Raw genomic sequence first — 22,302 nt, 5'->3', positions numbered from 1 at the left:
AGCCCATCATATCAAGATTCTCAAATTCTGGAATGAGAGGGGCTTAGATCAGCTTGTCAGACTCTATCAAGGTGAATCATTGGCGTCATTTGAGGTTCTAAAGAATAGATATTACTCATTCATCTCACTTCTTCCTCTACTTACAAATTAGACATCCATCCATCCATTTCTTCCACTTTATTCCGGAGTCGGGTCGTGGGGGCAGCAGCTCAAGCAAAGCCGCCCAGACCTCCCGATCCACACACACCTCCCCCAGCTCCTCCGGGGAACCCCAAAGCGTTCCCATGCCAGAGAGACGTAGTCCCTCCAGCGTGTCCTGGGTCTTCCCGGGGCCTCCTCCTGATGGGACATGCCCGGAACACCTCTCCAGCGAGGCGTCCAGGGGGCATCCGTAAAAGATGCCAGAGCCACCTCAACCGGCTCCTTTCGACGTGGAGGAGCAGCGCTCGACTCCAAGCTCCTCCCGAGTGACCAAGCTCCTCACCCTATCTCTAAGGGAGCACCCAGCCACCCTGTGGAGGAAACTCATCTCGGCCGCTTGTACTCGCGATGGCCAAATCTCATGACCATAGGTGAAGATCGGAACGTAGATCGATCGGTAAATCGAGTGCTTTGCCCCCCACCTCAGCTCTCTCTTCACCACGACGATCGATACAGCGACCGCACACTGCCGATGCTGCACCGATCCGTCTGTCGATCTCACGCTCCATCCGTCCCTCACTCGTGAACAAGACCCCGAGATACTTGAACTCCTCCACTTAAAGCAAGGACACTCCACCAACCTGAAGAGGGCAAAGCACCTTTTCCGGTCGAGAACCATGGCCTCGGATTTGGAGGTGCTGATTTTCATCCCAGACGCTTCACACTCGGCTGCAAAGCACCCCAGTGCACGCTTAAGGTCCTGATTTGACGAAGCCAACAGAACCACATTGTCCGAAAACAGCAGAGACAAGATTCTGTGGCTCCCAAACCAGACCCCCTCTACACCCTGGCTGTGCCTAGAAATTCTGTCCATAAAGATAATGAACAGAACCGGTGAAAAAGGGCAGCCCTGGCGGAGGCCAACGTGCACTGGAAACAGGTTTGGCTTACTACCGGCAATGCGACCCAAGCGCCTGCTGCGGTCGTACAGGGACCGGATAGCCTTAGCAAAGGACAACCGGACCCCGTACTCCTGGAGCACCCCCCACAGGGTGCCCCGAGGGACACGGTCAAACGCCTTCTCCAGATCCACAAAGCACATGTGGACTGGTTAGGCAAACTCCCATGAACCCTCGAGCACCCGATGGAGCATGTAGAGCTGGTCCAGTGTGCCGCAACCAGGACGAAAACCACACTGCTCCTCCTGAATCCGAGGTTTGACTATCGGTTGAATTCTCCTCTCCAGTACTCTGGAATAGACCTTACCAGGGAGGCTGAGGAGTGTGATCCCCTGTAGCTGAACACACCTCCGGTCCCCCTTCTTAAACAGAGGACCCACCACCCCCGGTCTGCCAATCCAGAGGCACTGTCCCCAACCACCACGCGATGTTGCAGAGGCGTGTCAGCCAAGACAGTCCCACAGCATCCAGAGATTTAAGGTACTCAGGACGGATTTCATCCACCCCAGGAACCTTGCCACCGAGGAGCTTTCTAACCACCTCGGTGACTTCCTGCCTGGGTAATGGATGAGTCTGCCTCTGAGTCCCCAGTCTCTGCTTCCTCTTCGAAGACGTGACGATGGGATTGAGGAGATCCTCGAAGTACACCTTCCACCGCCCGACAACATCCCCAGTCAGGGTCAACGGCTCCCCACCCACACCATGGACAGTGCTGGTGGAGAGCTGCTTCTGCCTCCTGAGGCGTCGGACGGTTTGCCAGAATTTCTTCGAGGCCGACCAAAAGTCCTCCTCCATGGCCTCCCCGAACTCCGCCCAGACCCGAGTTTTTGCCTCTGCGAACCGCACGGGCTGCGGCACGTTGGCCTGCCGGTACCTGTCAGCTGCCTCCGGGGTCCCACCTACCAACAAAGACAAGTAGGACTCCTTCTTCAGCTTGACAGCATCCCTTACTTCCGGCGTCCACCACCGGGTTCAGGGATTGCCGCCGCGACAGGCACCAGAGACCTTGTGACCACAGCTACGAGCGGCCGCATTGACAATGGAGGTGGAGAACATGGTCCACTCGGACTCCATGTCTCCAACCTCCCCCGGGATCTGGGAGAAGCTCTCCCGGAGGTGGGAGTTGAAGACCTCGCTGACAGAGGGTTCTGCCAGTCGTTCCCAGCAGACCCTCACGATACGTTTGGGCCTGCCAGGTCTGACCGGCTTCCTCCCCTCCCAGTGGATCCAACTCACCACCAGGTGGTGATCAGTCGACAGCTCAGCTCCTCTCTTCACTCGAGTGTCCGAGACACGTGGCCGAAGGTCAGATGATACGACTGCAAAGTTGATCATCGACCTCCGGCTCAGGGTGTCCTGGTGCCACGTGCACTTATGGACACCCTTGTGCTCGAACATGGTGTTCGTGATGGACAAACTGTGACTAGCACAGAAGTCCAACAACTGAACACCACTCGGGTTCAGATCGGGGAGGCCGTTCTTCCCGATCAACCCCCCCCAGGTCTCACTGTCACCGCCCACGTGGGTGTTGAAATCCCCCAGGAGAACAATGGAGTCCCCAGTCAGAGCGCTATCTAGTACCCCTCCCAGGGACTCCAAGAAAGTCGGGTACTCTACACTGCCACCTGGCCCATAGGCCGAGACAACAGTGAGAGACCTGTCCCCGACCTGAAGGCGTAGGGACGCGACCCTCTCGTTCACCGGAGTGAACTCCAACACATGGCGACTGAGCTGGGGAGCATAAGCAATGCGACCCCAGCTCTCTGCCTCTCCCTGTGGGCAATGCCAGAAAAGTGGGAACGTCCAGCCCCTCTCCAGGAGTTGGGTACCAGAATCCAAGCTGTGTGTGGAGGTGAGCCCGACTATCTCTAGTCGGTATCTCTCAAGGACCGAGACGTCGCCCGGTATGGTGGAGCTGGGGCCCCACCCTGGAGCCAGACCTGGGGGCTCGCGCGTGATCGCTTGGTGGTCGGGCCTTAGCCCATGGGGCCCGGCCGGGCTCAGCCCAAAGAGCGACGTGGGCCTGCCCTCCTGTGGGTTCACCACCTGCAGAGGGGGGCCATGGGGGTCGGGTGCAGAGAGGACTGGGTTGCAAGTCGAGGGCGGGTGGAGTGGCAGCCCTCACAGCCCCTGGCTGTTGGGACGTGGAATGACAAATTAGACACTATATCCCAAATTCAATACATCCCCCAAATTTGAATTTCTTGGAGCACATTCTAATAAATAATAAACTAGAAGGATTAATTTCTCAAATATATAAAGTGTTCTCATCAAATACACCTTTCTCCACAGGCCATCTCAAAAAGACAATGGCAGGCTGATTTAGGAGAGGAAATAGAAGAAAAAATGGACTCTTAATCAAAAACACACTTAAAATTTTGAGATGTAACTCTGAGAAACACAATTTAAGATATTACACAGACTCCAACATTGATGGATTTTTGGACATTTGGCAATCGGTTTTAAGCGAAACAAATCTCACATAAACTGAAAAAATCCTCTGACTTATTTGTATTCCTGTGATTTTGGACTGTGGTGGACCTAATTGTGATAGTACTATACCGTGTATATTACATTAAATTTTATTTTACTTTGCAATTTATTTTACTTTATTATTATTCCATCTCTGAGTATCGGTTTGTTTATAAGTTTGTTCTTGTAAAAAGGGAGATTTAACATATGTAATATGTGAATGTAATACACATTACAGTCCCAAATAAAAAGATTTATAAAAAGAAATTTGCATCATGGTCCAAATGCCTTTTATGTACCTGACTGTATGGTTGCTGTCAGACAAGGTACATGAAAATAAATACTACTTGAACACAGCAAAATGCTTTTATTTCAAATTGTTACTAGCTCTTAAGATTGACTGCCCCCACCAGCTAACACAGCAGTGATTAGAAGTACATAACTTGACAGGGATTTTTGGCATTTCTACAACCTTCTATATGAGATAAGCACAACACTGGGTGTAACAGTTACAACAAACACCCCTTTACATCCAATGAAACGCGAATGTTTTAAGTTATGTTAGAAGCAGAAAGTTGAGTCAGTTTGAACGCTATGCAGAAAGACTGATCCATCCACCTTCTATACCCACTAATTAAGGGTAGGGTTGCCACCTTTCAGAAATGAAAATAGAGGACGCCCACCACAGCTCCTCAGGGCCACTACCACCACCCAGGGAGTGGTATATTTAATTCTGAAAAAAGCATTTAGTCATACTTAAAGCTTTAAGTGCCTTATTAACACAAAACTGTTAATAAGCTGTGCAGTCACTGAAGTGTGCAATAATAAACATAAATCTTAAGAAAAACAGACCAAGAATTTTAGTCTTTCAAGTGAGGACATTTTTACTTTAAGAGGAAATAAAAAATACAAATACTTGTTTGTGTTGGGAAGGTGTCGTAGCACGGACCCACAACAGGGGGCACAAAGGAACGGACAATGAGTAAGCCAAAAGGTAACAATTTAATGTTGTGACAATACACAACTAAATACACAAAATCTGCAAAGTCAATTAACACCAGGTGACGTGTGGGCAGGCTCGAAGATAGGAGACCCCGATGAGAGAGAGGCCGCGTCCCACACGGCTTCCACCACCAACGGCCTGAAGAACACCGGAGCCGCCATAGTCCCGAATCCCCAGGTGACCTCTGTCTTCGACTGTCGACCCTGGTACTGCTGGCAAAAAAGCAGAAACAAGATGAATGAGTGTAAGTCTTTACACTCAGTGGTTCTCGGTCTGTACACCGTTAGGAGGGGGAACCTCCACCTCCGAATCACACACTCGTGCAACGCCTGTGTAACCACTTATCTGTCCAGAGAGTAAGGCGCAGTCGTCGTCGTTAATCTCCGCCACTCCAGATAAGGCTCCGTCCACAGGAATAGGGCTGCAAATAACACAATGTGTCACTCAGCAGAGAATTACCTCACGGTAGTCGATTTCTCGGCGGGGAGGTGGAGTTTGCAGTCCGGCTTAAGTAGTGGCGTAGATGAGTGACAGCTGTCACTTCCTCTGGATCTGGCGCCCTCTCATGCTTGGAGCCCGCACTCCAAGCAGGGCGCCCTCTGGTGGTAGTGGGCCAGCAGTACCTCCTCTTCAGCGGCCCACACAACAGTTTGCCTACAGTTTGCCTTGTACCCATTGCCACTAATGCTGTCAAGCCAGGGGTTAGACTCTTCCCACTCATGTCTGTATTTGCAAACATTTTTGCTTCTTTGGATGTGGTGGAGTTTCGGGTGTAGCCATGCCAGACAACCGGGCAACCTGTGACAGGACCAGGAAGGTGGGTACACAGAGACACAGACGTGAAAGTCTGAGGTCTATCTGCTGTATCTCATGTCGGGTCACGTAGCGAGGACCCGACGTGAGATACAGAGATGACATTGGCAACACTTAATATTTCCTGTGTTTTATTTTGTTTATTATTCATATTTGATGAGTGTGTGAGTGTCTGTGGGTCATTTATGAAAATACGGAACAATTTATGTTCCATAATAATTCATAATGAGACGCAACAATTAATTGTCAAATAAAGGACAATTCTGCATTTTAAGGGATGGGTGGCAACCCTAATTAAGGGTCACGGTGGGGTGGAGCCTATCCCAGTAGCCATAGGCGGGAGGCAGGGTACACCCTGGACACGATGTCAGTCTATTGCAGGACCACATATAGACAAACACATTCAGATCTATAGTCAATTTAAAGTTTCCAACTCACCTAATCTGCATGGCTTTGGATGTGGGAGCTAGCTGGAGCACCCAGATCGAACCCACGCAAAACACAGAGTATAGGTGTCAACCGTTGACACCTATACTCCTTGTGTTTTGCAACCACCAACTCCATCAGGTGAAGAACTCATCCCGTCTGCTGTTAATCAGCAGACGGGATGAGTTACAAATAAACCTGCACCCTCGCTGCCCTTTCTGGAGTCACGTTGGCACCTATGCAAGGAGAACGTGCAAACTCCAGGCAGAAAGACCCCACGTGGGAAGCGATTCCACAGGCTTCTTGCTGTGAGGCAACAGTGCTAACCACTAATCCACTGTGCTCCTGATATAAAATGATATTTACTATAACATCAAAGATATGGTATTGATTAGGATAACTGTTTATGTAATGCTATTTTGTGTCAGTAGCATTTAGCTTGCAAAACTATTTTAAAAAAGTGTCTTCAAAAGTGGAACTTCACCCCAAAAAGATGGTGGTGGTGGTGGTGGTGTGTGTGTGTGTGTGTGTGTGTGTGTGTGTGTGTGTGTGTGTGTGTGTGTGTGTGTGTGTGTATGCATGGGTTGGGGTGGGGTGGGGGAGTTTAGTGATACTCCCCTGGCTGTGGACCTGCTACATGATGATAGGATACAGCTGTATCATAAATGTATCAATGCAACAGCAGAAACTGCATAAAATGTAGAATAATAGCATAGAAATGGCTAAGTATGCTCCTACTACACTCCCTTCTGAGCAGCAAAGGATGAGGGCTCAGGAGCTGAGGAACAGATTGGGGTTCCATCTCTGGCATTTCACTACAATGAAAACTCAAACTGCATCTCCCACAGGGTTGTGTCCTCAGCCCCATCCTCTACACCCTGTTCACCCATGACTGTGTCGCCTCCCACCCCAACAACACTATCATCAAGTTTGCCGATGACACCACCGTGATAGGACGCATCACTGGCGGAGACGAGGCGGCCTACAGGAGGGAGGTGGACAGTCTGGTGACGTGGTGTGGAGACAACAACCTCACCCTCAACACAGACAAGACCAAGGAGATGATAGTGGTCATGAGGAAGGAGAGGAGGCCTCACCAGCCGCTGTTCATCCGAGGTCTTGAGGTGGAGAGGGTGAGGAACTTCAAGTACCTGGGGGTCCACATCAGCGATGACCTCACCTGGACATTCAACACCACACAGGTGATGAAGAAGGCTCAGCAGCGGCTGTATTTCCTGAGGAGGCTGAGGAAATTTGGGATGGTGCCCAAGATCCTCAGCAACTTCTACAGCTGCATCATTGATTCAGTCCTGACCACCTGCATCACTGTGTGGTACAGCAGCTCTACTGTGTGGGACCGCAAACGCCTGCAGAGAGTGGTAAAGACTGCGTTTAAAATCACCAAGACCCCACAACCCTCTCTGCATTGCATCTACCACTGCAGAGTCCACAGGAGAGCTGTCTCCATCATCAAAGACCCCACTCACCCCAAACACGGACTATTCACACTCCTCCCCTCAGGCCACAGGTTCAGGACTGTGAAATGCAGAACCACTAGGTTCAAGAACTCCTTCTTTCCCACAGCCATTAGACTGTTAAACAGCTGAACCACCCCCACTCCCCCCTTAAGGACGGAGCCCCCCATCACTGGTCACTTTTATCTTCCATTGGACACTTTAATATATTACGGTCACTTTATTCTATTGCACTACAATATCTGTTAACTTGAATCCATTGGCTCAACTGCACTAAACCATTTACTGCTGAACGTTGCACAAAACAGTGAATGTTGCACACTGATGCACTATTATGTAGATAGGCCATTACACAAGTATACTTTATATTTCCCTTCTTATAGTGCATATTTCTATTTTATTACATTGCTTTGTTATATTCTATTGTTCTTACCAGCATGCTTATTTTATGTTATTTCATTTTTTACACTTATATTTAGATATTTTATACTTAGAGTAATTTATATACACTCAACAAAAATATAAACGCAACACTTTTGGTTTTGCTCCCATTTTGTATGAGATGAACTCAAAGATTTAAAACTTTGTCCACATACACAATATCACCATTTCACTCAAATATTGTTCACAAACCAGTCTAAATCTGTGATAGTGAGCACTTCTCCTTTGCTGAGATAATCCATCCCACCTCACACCACATCAAGATGCTGATTAGACACCATGATTAGTGCACAGGTGTGCCTTAGACTGCCCACAATAAAAGGCCACTCTGAAAGGTGCAGTTTTATCACACAGCACAATGCCACAGATGTCGCAAGATTTGAGGGAGTGTGCAATTGGGCATGCTGACAGCAGGAATGTCAACCAGAGCTGTTGCTCATGTATTGAATGTTCATGTCTCTACCATAAGCCGTCTCCAAAGACGTTTCAGAGAATTTGGCAGTACATCCAACCAGCCTCACAACCGCAGACCACGTGTAACCACACCAGCCCAGGACCTCCACATCCAGCATGTTCACCTCCAAGATCGTCTGAGACCAGCCACTCGGACAGCTGCTGAAACAATCGGTTTGCATAACCAAAGAATTTATGCACAAACTGTCAGAAACCGTCTCAGGGAAGCTCATCTGCATGCTCGTCGTCCTCATCGGGGTCTCGACCTGACTCCAGTTCGTCGTCATAACCGACCTGAGTGGGCAAATGCTCACATTCGCTGGCGTTTGGCACGTTGGAGAGGTGTTCTCTTCACGGATGAATCCCAGTTCACACTGTCCAGGGCAGATGGCAGACAGCGTGTGTGGCGTCGTGTGGGTGAGCGGTTTTCTGATGTCAATGTTGTGGATCGAGTGGCCCATGGTGGTGGTGGGGTTATGGTATGGGCAGGCGTCTGTTATGGACGAAGAACACAGGTGCATTTTATTGATGGCATTTTGAATGCACAGAGATACCGTGACGAGATCCTGAAGCCCATTGTTGTGCCATACATCCAAGAACATCACCTCATGTTGCAGCAGGATAATGCACGGCCCCATGTTGCAAGGATCTGTACACAATTCTTGGAAGCTGAAAATGTCCCAGTTCTTGCATGGCCGGCATACTCACCAGACATGTCACATGGCTGGTTGGATGTACTGCCAAATTCTCTGAAACGTCTTTGGAGATGGCTTATGGTAGAGACATGAACATTCAATACATGAGCAACAGCTCTGGTTGACATTCCTGCTGTCAGCATGCCAACTGCACGCTCCCTCAAATCTTGCAACATCTGTGGCATTGTGCTGTGTGATAAAACTGCACCTTTCAGAGTGGCCTTTTATTGTGGACAGTCTAAGGCACACCTGTGCACTAATCATGGTGTCTAATCAGCATATTGATATGGCACACCTGTGAGGTGGGATGGATTATCTCAGCAAAGGAGAAGTGCTCACTATCACAGATTTAGACTGGTTTGTGAACAATATTTGAGGGAAATGGTGATATTGTGTATGTAGGAAAAACTTTTAGATCTTTGAGTTCATCTCATACAAAATGGGAGCAAAACCAAAAGTGTTGCGTTTATATTTTTGTTGAGTGTATGTATATATATATATATATATATATATATATATATATATATATATATATATATATATATATATATATATATATATATATCAACATTGAAAGGAGTGAGTTGAGGTGGCTCGGGCATCTTTTCCGGATGCCCCCTGGACGCCTCGCTGGAGAGGTGTTCCGGGTACGTCCCATTGGGAGGAGGCCCCGGGGAAGACCCAGGACACACTGGAGAGAGTACATCTCTCGGCTGGCTTGGGAACGCCTTGGAGTAGGTGTGTGTGGATCGGGAGGCCTGGGCGGCTTTGCTTGAGCTGCTGCCCCCGCGACCTGACTCTGGATAAAGCGGAAGAAAATGGATGGATGGATGAAATATGGGAATGAATCCCGACGACAACCTCAATTCATCCGTATTCCGTTTTGCTTTTGTCTTGACAATTCCTCATTGTTTGCGTAGTTCCCATACCGTTAGCGTTCTGTTTGACTGTCTTGCATGGACATTGACGATATCTGAACGGATCAATAACTAAAGATCCGACGAGCTGAACGTGACTCGTCCATGTGTGGGACAAAAAAAGCAACGTTTTCATACAGAAACAACAGCGGCAAAAACGTTTGATCAACTACTTTAACTATTTATGCACATTCCAGCCACATTCCAGCCACGTAGTTCTATTTCATTCCTCCTGACCACCAGAGGGCGGTGCTTTAGCACCTGGATAACTACATGTGCGCAAGCTCAGAGAAGTCGAGAATATATACCAACAAAGTCACACCATTGGATGTGACCTGGGTGACGTCACTGGTTGTCTTTATATGCCAGACGCACCCAGCGCTCGCTTCTTTTCTACATTCTTGCATTCTTAGAGGTTGAGAATGCATTTACCTGCGATTGCCGCTCTCGCTTGTAGCCTCGCAACCCAGCTTCAGCTGGACCTACGTGCACTGCACACGTCCTCCACAGGCTGCAAGACACGACTTTACCGTTTTTTTGTATTCTTCAACTGACGCCTGTCGTGAGTACACCTTCCTAAACACCGGGTGCGCGCCTTCGCCGCTGCCCTGCTGGGTATTTTCCTCTGTGCACATTAGCTGTGTTGTTCCGATGAAAGCTGGCTACTCGTTTAGTTGTGTCGCTAACCCCGTTAACTACGTGGTAGTGTGTGTATCAGAACCAGTATAGTGTACTGTGTTGGGCTTGCCATGAGTGTTTTCCACTCCTTGAAGTACTTCATCTGCGCTGCCGCCATTTTGCTAAGTTTAACAGCTCCGCTAGCAGCTAGTGTTGTCGTCGTTGCTATAAGTGACTTAGCACTTGGGCTGTGAGTATTTCGGCTGTGTGCATCGTGTTATTACTGTGGCTGTGAGTGTTTCACAGTCCGTGCCTTGTATTAACTTTTACACTGTGAGGGCTTCATGCTCCGGGTCTTGTATTAGCTTTTATGCTGGGAGTGCTTCACGCTCCGTGCCTCGTGTCAAGTCTGTGGCTGGGAGTGCTTCATGCTCCGTGCCTCGTGTCAAGTCTGCAGCTGGAGTGCTTCATGGTCCGTGCCTCATGTCAAGTCTATGGCTGTGAGCGCTTCACGCTCCGTGCCTTGTGTTAACATTACGCTGCAAGTGATTCACGCTCAGTGCCTTGTGTTACTATTTACACTGCGTGTGATTCACGCTTTGTCTTTCTATCTGTAACCATCAAGGCTTGCGTTAGCCATCTGCACGCAGTTCACAATGTTGACAGGGCCTTTGTTGCATGGCTGTAGTACCTGTTTGGCTCCCTTGAGCCCAGATGATGGACATATGTTTTGCCCCTCGTGTCTTGGGATCAGACACCTGAGGGAAGCCCTGACTGGTGATGCCTGCCTTAATTGTGCCAGCATGCCACTGGCAGAGAGATCTGCTAGACTTGCGGCATTGGAAAGTGCAATGTCTAGTGCGACTTTGGCCTCCAGCCCCAGGAAGGAACCAAAATGCCGTAAACGCCCACATGCACGAGCCCCTTCTGCCAAGAAGGTTACTCATGACCATGCTTTGGCTGAAAAGGTCGAAACGTTGACTTCTGAGTTTGCTCAGATTAAGTCCTTGCTTCTGAATCTACAGCCTAGGGATGCCATGACAGTTCCTGTTGTCCCTAATGAGGCTGATCAGACCGATGTAGTTACTCAGCAGGAGGAAGATGTCATGTCTATTGCTGCAACTGATTCCTTGTACATGACAAGTGATATAAACTGTGTAGAGGATCAGGATGAGAGGGGTCTCTCTACAAGCCATTCATTAGTGGGTTCTCACACCTCTGAGGCAGAGTCCCTGCCGCAAACCGGACCTGGACTATCCTTTGTCAAGCATGCTGTTCAGTTGGCTTTATCCAGGCTTGGGGTTGACAATCCCCCTGCGGAAACCACTGCTTCAAGTGCCTTTTTCACAGTCACTCAGAAGCCTGAGTTCAACGTTCCAGTTTCGCAACCATATATCAGGAGCTCCACCGATGTTGGGAGACCCCAATCACTGGACCCAATCTATCGCAGGACTGCAGAGCCCTTAGCTCTATGGTGTGATTCGCGCAGTATGTCTGAACCGTAGGCCCGCCATTGACAGCATTCTGACGAACCTGGTTGTGGCTCCGGCTGATGCTGCTCAGCCGGATGCCCGCTGCCCACAACCTCAGTGTAGGGTCACTGATGACCTCCTCACCAAAAGCTATGACATAGCTGCTCGCATTGGTCGCCTAGGCAACGCACTGTCCCATTTCGGCCTTGCCCTCTCAAAGTCTTTGAGGGAGGCAGAGGTTGATGATGCTTCTCAGTCTTAGTGATGCCTCACTCCAAACCTTTGCTTATATGTCCAGAGAGCTTGGCAGATTGATGTCAACACTTACCATCACTAGACGTCAGGTGTGGCTTATGCAGTCCCCCCCTGTCCGAATCCTGCAGAGGCACACTCCGTCACTGCCGGTTCTTCAAGGCCATGTATTTGGGACCTGTGTCCCAACAAACTTTGGAGCATGCTGTTGATGCTAGTAAATGTCGACGACAGTTTGTTGGACCTACACGGTCTTCCAGACCTCAAGCCAGTCAGACGTGCTACAGCTTTTCACTCTACATCCAGGCTCCTGCATACTCCCAGAGCTGCACGTGCTTTCACAGTTGAGGTCCAGCTCTCCCAGCGGCCTGCCTTTCGGGAGCCTACGGGCAGACCTCCGAGAACTGAACGGTTTCACAGAGCTTCCAGTAATCGCGCCCAGAGGTCCTCAGGGATGCGAGGCAGAGGTGGTCGGGTCTGACTGCCAACATTTTGCCCCAGCTGTTTTTCACGAAATCATCTCAGCCACTGGGAGGCTCAAGTTGAAGACCCATGGGTCAGTTCAACCTTGTTCGAGGGTTACAGAATTCAGTTCAGATGTCGTCCTCCAAAGTTCAATGGGGTGAGGATGACTGTTGTTTCCGACTCGGTGCAGTATGCCGCCCTACAACGAGAGATTTTGGAACTCCTGAGAAGGGGGCCATAGAGCCAGTTCACAATTCAGACCAGCTCAGGGGATCTATTCAATTTACTTCCTTGTTCCAAAGAAGGAGGCGGCTTTCGTCTCATCCTTGATCTCCTACGTCGGAATCATTATCTCAAGGTGCTGCAGTTTCACATGCTCCACACAGTTGAAGTCCTTCAAGCTATCACACCAGGAGACTGGTTCACAAGTGTCGACGTAAGGACGCCTATTTCCATGTGCTAGTGGGCCCTCGTCACAGGCAGTTTCAACGCTTTGCTTTCGAGGGTCAGGCATACCAGTTCAAGGGTGCTTCCTTTTAGCCTCTCTCTCGCCCCTCTTACATTTACCAGATGTATGGCTGCAGCACTAGCCCCACTGCAAGCTCTTGGGATTAAGAATCCTTCCCTACTAAGACGATTGGCTTGTCTGCGCTCCGACTCAGGAGCAGGCGCACAACGACACAGCTATTCTACTGAACCATATCTCTCAGTTAGGACTCACGTGAACTTTGCAAAGAGTTCTCTTGTTCCCAGTCAACAAACGACCTTCATTGGCATTGCCATCAACTCCCTGACTATGACTGCATCGCCATCCCCGCAGAGAGTGGACGATGTAATTTGTCTCGTCTCACACATTCAATGGGTTGTGACGCTGCCTTTTGGTTTGCTGCTCTGGTTGATGGCCAAATTGACCTGCACATGTCACTAGTGGTACCTTTGGGACTTCTGTTGTTGCGTCCCCTACAGATTTGGATCAACAACCTAGGCCTCAACTCAAAGTTGCATCAGCACAGGCTTGTACGACTCTTGAACCAGTGCCTTCTGCACCTCAGACCCTGGGGGAGCGTGGACTTCATCTGCAAGGGTGTCCCTCTAGGCTCCGTCCCTTCTCGTTGAGAGGTGGTTGTTAAAGATGAATCACTCAAAGGTTGGGGGGGCCGTGTGGAATCACAGGATGGTGAGGGGTGTCTGGAGTCCTCAGGAGAGACTTCAACACATAAATGTGCTGGAGCTTTGCGCTGTGCGACTGGCTCTCAAGCATTTCCTCCTGGCCCTGAAAGGAAGACATGTTCTTGTCCAGTCGGACAACACGTCCACAGTCTATCAATTCAATTTTCAATTTTTTTTTTATATAGCGCCAAATCACAACAAACAGTTGCCCCAAGGCGCTTTATATTGTAAGGCAAGGCCATACAATAATGATGTAAAACCCCAACGGTCAAAACGACCCCCTGTGAGCAAGCACCTTGGCTACAGTGGGAAGGAAAAAACTCCTTTTAACAGGAAGAAACCTCCAGCAGAACCAGGCCAGGGAGGGGCAGTCTTCTGCTGGGACTGGTTGGGGCTGAGGGAGAGAACCAGGAAAAAGACATGCTGTGGAGGGGAGCAGAGATCGATCACTAATGATTAAATGCAGAGTGGTGCATACAGAGCAAAAAGAGAAAGAAACAGTGCATCATGGGAACCCCCCAGCAGTCTACGTCTATAGCAGCATAACTAAGGGATGGTTCAGGGTCACCTGATCCAGCCCTAACTATAAGCTTTAGCAAAAAGGAAAGTTTTAAGCCTAATCTTAAAAGTAGAGAGGGTGTCTGTCTCCCTGATCTGAATTGGGAGCTGGTTCCACAGGAGAGGAGCCTGAAAGCTGAAGGCTCTGCCTCCCATTCTACTCTTACAAACCCTAGAACTACAAGTAAGCCTGCAGTCTGAGAGCGAAGCGCTCTATTGGGGTGATATGGTACTACGAGGTCCCTAAGATAGATGGGACCTGATTATTCAAAACCTTATAAGTAAGAAGAAGAATTTTAAATTCTATTCTAGAATTAACAGGAAGCCAATGAAGAGAGGCCAATATGGGTGAGATATGCTCTCTCCTTCTAGTCCCCGTCAGCACTCTAGCTGCAGCATTTTGAATTAACTGAAGGCTTTTTAGGGAACTTTTAGGACAACCTGATAATAATGAATTACAATAGTCCAGCCTAGAGGAAATAAATGCATGAATTAGTTTTTCAGCATCACTCTGAGACAAGACCTTTCTGATTTTAGAGATATTGCGTAAATGCAAAAAAGCAGTCCTACATATTTGTTTAATATGCGCTTTGAATGACATATCCTGATCAAAAATGACTCCAAGATTTCTCACAGTATTACTAGAGGTCAGGGTAATGCCATCCAGAGTAAGGATCTGGTTAGACACCATGTTTCTAAGATTTGTGGGGCCAAGTACAATAACTTCAGTTTTATCTGAGTTTAAAAGCAGGAAATTAGAGGTCATCCATGTCTTTATGTCTGTAAGACAATCCTGCAGTTTAGCTAATTGGTGTGTGTCCTCTGGCTTCATGGATAGATAAAGCTGGGTATCATCTGCGTAACAATGAAAATTTAAGCAATACCGTCTAATAATACTGCCTAAGGGAAGCATATATAAAGTGAATAAAATTGGTCCTAGCACAGAACCTTGTGGAACTCCATAATTAACTTTAGTCTGTGAAGAAGATTCCCATTTACATGAACAAATTGTAATCTATTAGACAAATATGATTCAAACCACCGCAGCGCAGTGCCTTTAATACCTATGGCATGCTCTAATCTCTGTAATAAAATTTTATGGTCAACAGTATCAAAAGCAGCACTGAGGTCTAACAGAACAAGCACAGAGATGAGTCCACTGTCCGAGGCCATAAGAAGATCATTTGTAACCTTCACTAATGCTGTTTCTGTACTATGATGAATTCTAAAACCTGACTGAAACTCTTCAAATAGACCATTCCTCTGCAGATGATCAGTTAGCTGTTTTACAACTACCCTTTCAAGAATTTTTGAGAGAAAAGGAAGGTTGGAGATTGGCCTATAATTAGCTAAGATAGCTGGGTCAAGTGATGGCTTTTTAAGTAATGGTTTAATTACTGCCACCTTAAAAGCCTGTGGTACATAGCCAACTAACAAAGATAGATTGATCATATTTAAGATCGAAGCATTAAATAATGGTAGGGCTTCCTTGAGCAGCCTGGTAGGAATGGGGTCTAATAAACATGTTGATGGTTTGGATGAAGTAATAATGAAAATAACTCAGACAGAACAATCGGAGGAGAAAGAGTCTAACCAAATACCGGCATCACTGAAAGCAGCCAAAGATAACGATACGTCTTTGGGATGGTTATGAGTAATTTTTTCTCTAATAGTTAAAATTTTGTTAGCAAAGAAAGTCATGAACTCATTACTAGTTAAAGATAATGGAATACTCAGCTCAATAGAGCTCTGACTCTTTGTCAGCCTGGCTACAGTGCTGAAAAGAAACCTGGGGTTGTTCTTATTTTCTTCAATTAGTGATGAGTAGAAAGATGTCCTAGCTTTACGGAGGGCTTTTTTATAGAGCAACAGACTCTTTTTCCAGGCTAAGTGAAGATCTTCTAAATTAGTGAGACGCCATTTCCTCTCCAACTTACGGGTTATCTGCTTTAAGCTACGAGTTTGAGAGTTATACCATGGAGTCAGACACTTCTGATTTAAAGCTCTCTTTTTCAGAGGAGCTACAGCATCCAAAGTTGTCTTCAATGAGGATGTAAAACTATTGACGAGATACTCTATCTCCCTTACAGAGTTTAGGTAGCTACTCTGCACTGTGTTGTTATATGGCATTAGAGAACATAAAGAAGGAATCATATCCTTAAACCTAGTTACAGCGCTTTCTGAAAGACTTCGAGTGTAATGAAACTTATTCCCTACTGCTGGGTAGTCCATCAGAGTAAATGTAAATGTTATTAAAAAATGATCAGACAGAAGGGAGTTTCAGGGAATACTGTTAAGTCTTCTATTTCCATACCATAAGTCAGAACAAGATCTAAGATATGATTAAAGTGGTGGGTGGACTCATTTACTTTTTGAGCAAAGCCAATAGAGTCTAATAATAGATTAAATGCAGTGTTGAGGCTGTCATTCTCAGCATCTGTGTGGATGTTAAAATCGCCCACTATAATTATCTTATCTGAGCTAAGCACTAAGTCAGACAAAAGGTCTGAAAATTCACAGAGAAACTCACAGTAACGACCAGGTGGACGATAGATAATAACAAATAAAACTGGTTTTTGGGACTTCCAATTTGGATGGACAAGACTAAGAGACAAGCTTTCAAATGAATTAAAGCTCTGTCTGGGTTTTTGATTAATTAATAAGCTGGAATGGAAGATTGCTGCTAATCCACCGCCCCGGCCCGTGCTACGAGCATTCTGACAGTTAGTGTGACTCGGGAGTGTTGACTCATTTAAACTAACATATTCATCCTGCTGTAACCAGGTTTCTGTTAGGCAGAATAAATCAATATGTTGATCAATTATTATATCATTTACCAACAGGGACTTAGAAGAGAGAGACCTAATGTTTAATAGACCACATTTAACTGTTTTAGTCTGTGGTGCAGTTGAAGGTGCTATATTATTTTTTCTTTTTGAATTTTTATGCTTAAATAGATTTTTGCTGGTTATTGGTAGTCTGGGAGCAGGCACCGTCTCTACGGGATGGGGTAATGAGGGGATGGCATGGGAGAGAAGCTGCAGAGAGGTGTGTAAGACTACAACTCTGCTTCCTGGTCCCAACCCTGGATAGTCACGGTTTGGAGGATTTAAGAAAATTAGCCAGATTTCTAGAAATGAGAGCTGCTCCATCCAAAGTGGGATGGATGCCGTCTCTCCTAACAAGACCAGGTTTTCCCCAGAAGCTTTGCCAATTATCTATGAAGCCCACCTCATTTTTTGGACACCACTCAGACAGCCAGCAATTCAAGGAGAACATGCGGCTAAACATGTCACTCCCGGTCTGATTGGGGAGGGGCCCAGAGAAAACAACAGAGTCCGACATTGTTTTTGCAAAGTTACACACCTATCACAGTCTATCACATAAACCATCAGGGGGGGCACCAGATCCAGTCACTCATTGGCAGAAACGTGGAGGCTTCTCTTATGGGCATTGCCTCGCCTTCAAAGTGTCAGAACAGTTCATCTGCCCGGCGTACAGAACAGAGTTGCGGATTTACTCTCCAGACTGAAACCACCACCGGGAGAGTGGAGACTGAACCCGATTGTGGTTCAGATAATCTGGCAGAAGTATGGTGTAGCGGAAGTGGACCTCTTCGCTTCAAGCACCTCGACACATTGCCCACGGTGGTACTCCCTCTTGGAACCAGACAGCCCACTGGGGCAGGATGCATTGGCTCACCAGTGGCCAGATTGCCTCCTTTATGCCTTCCCTCCTCTCCCACTGCTAATGTTGACACTGCACAGGATAGAACAGAGCAGCCACAGGATGCTGCTGGTTGCTCCATTCTGGCCGGGGAGGATTTAGTTTCCCATGATTTACAAACTCCTTGAGGGAGAACCTTGGGCTCTCCCGGAGAGGAAGGATTTGTTGTCACAGCTACAGGGGAGGATTTGGCACCCTCACCCAGAACGCCTTCATCTGTATGTGAGGCCGTTGAGGGGCTGGACTCCTTGTTAAGTTCTTGTGACCAGGCTGTTGTTGAAACTATCCTTAATTCAAGTGCTGCTTCTACCAGGGCTTTGTATGAAAACAGATGGAAGCTGTTTGTGCGGTGGTATGAGAACCAAAGGTTAGACCCGGAGCGTTGCCCTGTGCCTATTCTACTCAAATATTTACAAGAACTGCTGGAGAATGGACTTTCTGTCGCTACCTTGAAGGTTTATGTTGCTGCAATCTCTGCCCGGCACGTCTATGTTGATGGCCGGTCAGTGGGTTCACATTTCTTAGTGTGTCGTTTTTTGAAAGGTGCTCTACATTTGCGGCCTCCAAGGCTTGCACGCGTACCTTCATGGGACCTTCCCCTAGTCCTGGAGGGTTTAAGCTTATCCCCTTTTGAACCAGTTGAAAGTGCTGATCTTAAGTGGGTGTCAGTGAATACTGCCTTTCTACTTGCACTATCTTTGGCTAAGCGGGTGGGAGAACTCCATGCCCTATCAGTCACTGAGGATTGTTTGCGATGGAATTCTGATGGATCTGGGGTTACGCTGTGGCCTAATCCATCGTTTTTACCCAAGAGAATTTCAACCTTTCATGTTAACCAGCCAGTTTCCTTGGCTGTGTATGCCCCGCATTGTGATCCAGGATTATCTGTTTCAGGTTCCCTGTGTCCTGTCCGAATGTTAAAGCAGTACATTAGTATGACTGCTGGGAACCAGGAAACAGATGCCCTGTTTGTGTGTTACAGTGATCACAAAAGAGGCTGTGCTGTCTCAAAGCAGCAACTCTCACATTGGGTCGTGGATGCCATTTTACAAGTATACAGGTCCAGAGGTCTTCAGCCTACTAAGGTTACGGTACAATTCCACCAGAGGGGTGTCCACCTCCTGGGCTGCACTGAGAGGTGTCCCTTTGAGTGATATTTGTGCTGCTGCTACGTGGGCTTCGTCCTGTACCTTCGCCTGCTATTACAGACTGAATGTGGCTGCTCCTCCTGCAGTGACTTTGGCGGTGTTGTCTGCCTCCACTCCCCACTGCTGATGTGAGGTGAGTGTGACTCTTCGTGACCTTGTTGGTATTAAGTCATCCAGGTGCTAAAGCACCTCCCTCTGGCGGTCAGGAGGAATGAAATCGAACAAGAGTTACGAATGTAACTACGGTTCTATGAATTCCGGATGACCGCCAGAGTTGCTTGTCACTCAGAGTTTTGCGAGTTCATTCCAAAAAGAAGCGAGTGCTGGGTGCGTCTGGCATATAAAGACAACCAGTGACGTCACCCAGGTCACATCCAATGGCGTGACTTTGTTGGTATATATTCTCGACTTCTCTGTGCTTGCGCACATGTCCAGGTGCTAAAGCACCGCCCTCTGGCGGTCATCCGGAATTCATAGAACCGTAGTTACATTCGTAACTCTCGTTTCTGTGAAGACAAACTGTTGTCAAGACAACCAGATCCAGCACCTGCAGGTGCTGCAGATATGAGCACAGGCTGGTTGTGCTCAGTCTCATACGCTGTCACGTCACATCATCATAAATGTTTTGTTTTGATTTTGTTTAAAGTGTCAAGGTAGACGTTTGCATCATTTCATTTTTCTTTTGCTAGTTTCGATTTTGTTTCATTCCTTGATACACTCTTGATTCGTAGGGGTTTCGGTGATGGGAGAAGTGCAGGATCATTCGTCCACCTTTTCTTGACGATTTGTGAGTTTTTGACTTTTATTCCTTCATACAGCTGTGCCGTGTGACCAGGCCCTTAAAAAGGCCAAGAAAACCTGTTCACATAACAAATTAAATGTGATCCTTGACATAACATACAAATTTGAAAAAACAAAAAAAATCTGTCCATATTAAATATCCATTTATTTAAAGGGATATTTTACAAGCACCATACATTACATTAATTAAACTATATATTCATATATGAAATGTGCATTTCCATGGCTCAAAATCAATTAAATAAAATGAAAAACTTGCAGTTAATAATAATAATAACAAAATGTCAAATTTCTATATAAAATTCACAGCATAAAATTCTGAAATGCAATTTCAAAGACCTAAAACACACACAGAAACGTGTAACTGACAAAAGAGCTTTGTTATGACTAGAGTTTGGTTCTTGACTGCTAACGAATAACAGTCTCACCAAGTGGGAGCCAGCCAGTTTAGTCCCTTTAGCGCTACCTCAAACCCCAAGAAACAGGCCTGAGGGAGAAAAATAGGAGTTTTAGTCCAGAAATAAAACAAGTGATGCTGTGCATCTGTAGATCTTGTGCAGTGTACGATTAATGTAAAATAGTACCGCATTGGCAGGGAACGCTCGGATGAACACAGCATTGAATCCCTTATAAAGAGCTTGGGGTCCTTCTTCTCAAAGCAGTGTTTTTAAGACATCCCACAGACCTCTGTACTTCCCTTCTGCAGCTACACACACACACACACACACACACACACACACACACACACACACACACACACACACACACACACACACACACACACACACACACACACACTTAATTGAGAACCTTTGGACAAAAAAAAAAAAATCAAGCTCTTCTATGTTGAAATTTTTAAAATGATGCCTTTTCAAGTTTCAGTGAAGATGCATCTTGGAGGGAAAATGCATGTTTGGGGGGTTTTGACTCCAGTGGGTATTTACAGGAGGTTAGACTAGATCATTTGGTCAATGATTTGCATTTTCTTGTTCATAATAACCGTCTCCATATTTTAAGGGGGCATTTCAAAATATTTGTGCTAATGCCAACCTCTACTGTTGCTGCAGGCTGGTGGCTGATTTTCTTCCCTCTGGTATTTATTTTATTAGTTATTAGTTTTTTTAGTTTATTTATTCTATTTAATGATTTATTTTTTTTCTTTCTGAGAGCTTCCACACCTTGTAGTGCTATGGAAGATTTTCATTTGCATATGGCAGCCGTGCATGTTGATGCTGAAAAGCACTGTGTGACTGTCATGTACCAAGTGAAAACTCCAATAAAAATGTGAATTACAAAAAAGAAAATGATAATTTTATTATTGCAGGCACACAGACGTGCCTGTTCCATCCAAAATCATTACATGTCCACGAGCTTCATGCAAATCCAGCTTGGACTCGTAGCGAGGCTTTGTCCTGATCGCAGCCTACTTTTATTAAAAAAAAGTGTCGCAAAATGTACAAAAAAAACAACAAAAAAAAAACACAAATTTGTATACATTTATACTTATTTCAGAAAAATTCATACAAATCCCATAATTTCTTTCACCAGACGTCTGAGATGACATCACTGGCAACGAGATGGGTATGTGGATGCAGAAATGCAAACAGTTTAGCTGAGCCGTAGTCACATGCGCAAAATTCTGCCTGAGCAGAGGGTACGCGAGGGAACAGCCAATATTGAGCTTGTCATAATGCCCACCCCTCTATATATTTCAATGAAATGTCTGATTTCATCACAAATACTGCACCTGTTTAGTACCAGACGGTGCCAGTTCTGTTCCGCCTTGTGCACAACTCTTGTACTGCAAACTCTCAAACTGATGTCATTGTCATATGATTACTACTGACTTAAAAGAGAAAAGAATTGTGTGCATCGGTAAAATAATGAATTAATTTTTAAAAAATAATTCCTCATCAGTGTACACTGATGACGTGTGATGACAGGTGAGATGCAGAAGTGATAAGCAAAGTATTGCTAAAGCTTATGATTTGTTTGCTTTTTACAATGTGCTGGAGTCACAAAATGAATTTATTTTAGGGAGGGCATTTAATCAAATTTAACAAAAAATGTATTTCATTTGGGGTGCACTGTACAAGTTGAGTTTACAGGAAAAAAAACTGATTGCCTGGAAAAAGATGAATAAGAAATGAGTACTTTTTTCATTTAGATTCATTTTAAATGAAAAAAGTACTTGTTTCTTACCCATCTTTTTCCAGGCAATAATCAGTTTCCACATTTTTTGAAGTAAAGTCAACTTGTCAGGTGTTACAGTGTTGGCATTTAACCAACTTTCATTA

General features: G+C 46.4%; 2 protein-coding genes across 2 annotated transcripts in view; both read right to left on the bottom strand.

Moving 5' to 3' along the window:
* Nucleotides 1-13,913, bottom strand: part of taz (tafazzin) — a 29,143-nt gene extending 15,230 nt beyond the window's left edge. The window contains 1 exon segment of the mRNA XM_034172049.1: nt 13,909-13,913. The gene's annotated coding sequence lies outside the window, so the exon portion shown is untranslated.
* A 6,360-nt stretch (nt 13,914-20,273) lies between these two features.
* The window catches only part of si:dkey-150i13.2 (mitochondrial carnitine/acylcarnitine carrier protein), a 72,603-nt gene continuing 70,574 nt past the window's right edge, over nt 20,274-22,302 (bottom strand). The window contains exons 8-9 of the mRNA XM_034172048.1: nt 20,590-20,711; nt 20,274-20,492 (exon numbers count right to left, since the gene is read on the bottom strand). Of these exons, the coding sequence (XP_034027939.1) occupies nt 20,659-20,711 (53 nt within the window). The 3' untranslated portion in view covers nt 20,274-20,492; nt 20,590-20,658. The remainder of the gene's footprint in view (nt 20,493-20,589; nt 20,712-22,302) is intronic.

Source organism: Thalassophryne amazonica, chromosome 6 (genome assembly GCF_902500255.1).
Source record: "Thalassophryne amazonica chromosome 6, fThaAma1.1, whole genome shotgun sequence".
Taxonomy (NCBI): Eukaryota; Metazoa; Chordata; class Actinopteri; order Batrachoidiformes; family Batrachoididae; genus Thalassophryne; species Thalassophryne amazonica.
The sequence above is the reverse complement of the archived record's forward strand: the minus strand, read 5'-3'. Positions and strand labels throughout refer to the sequence as shown.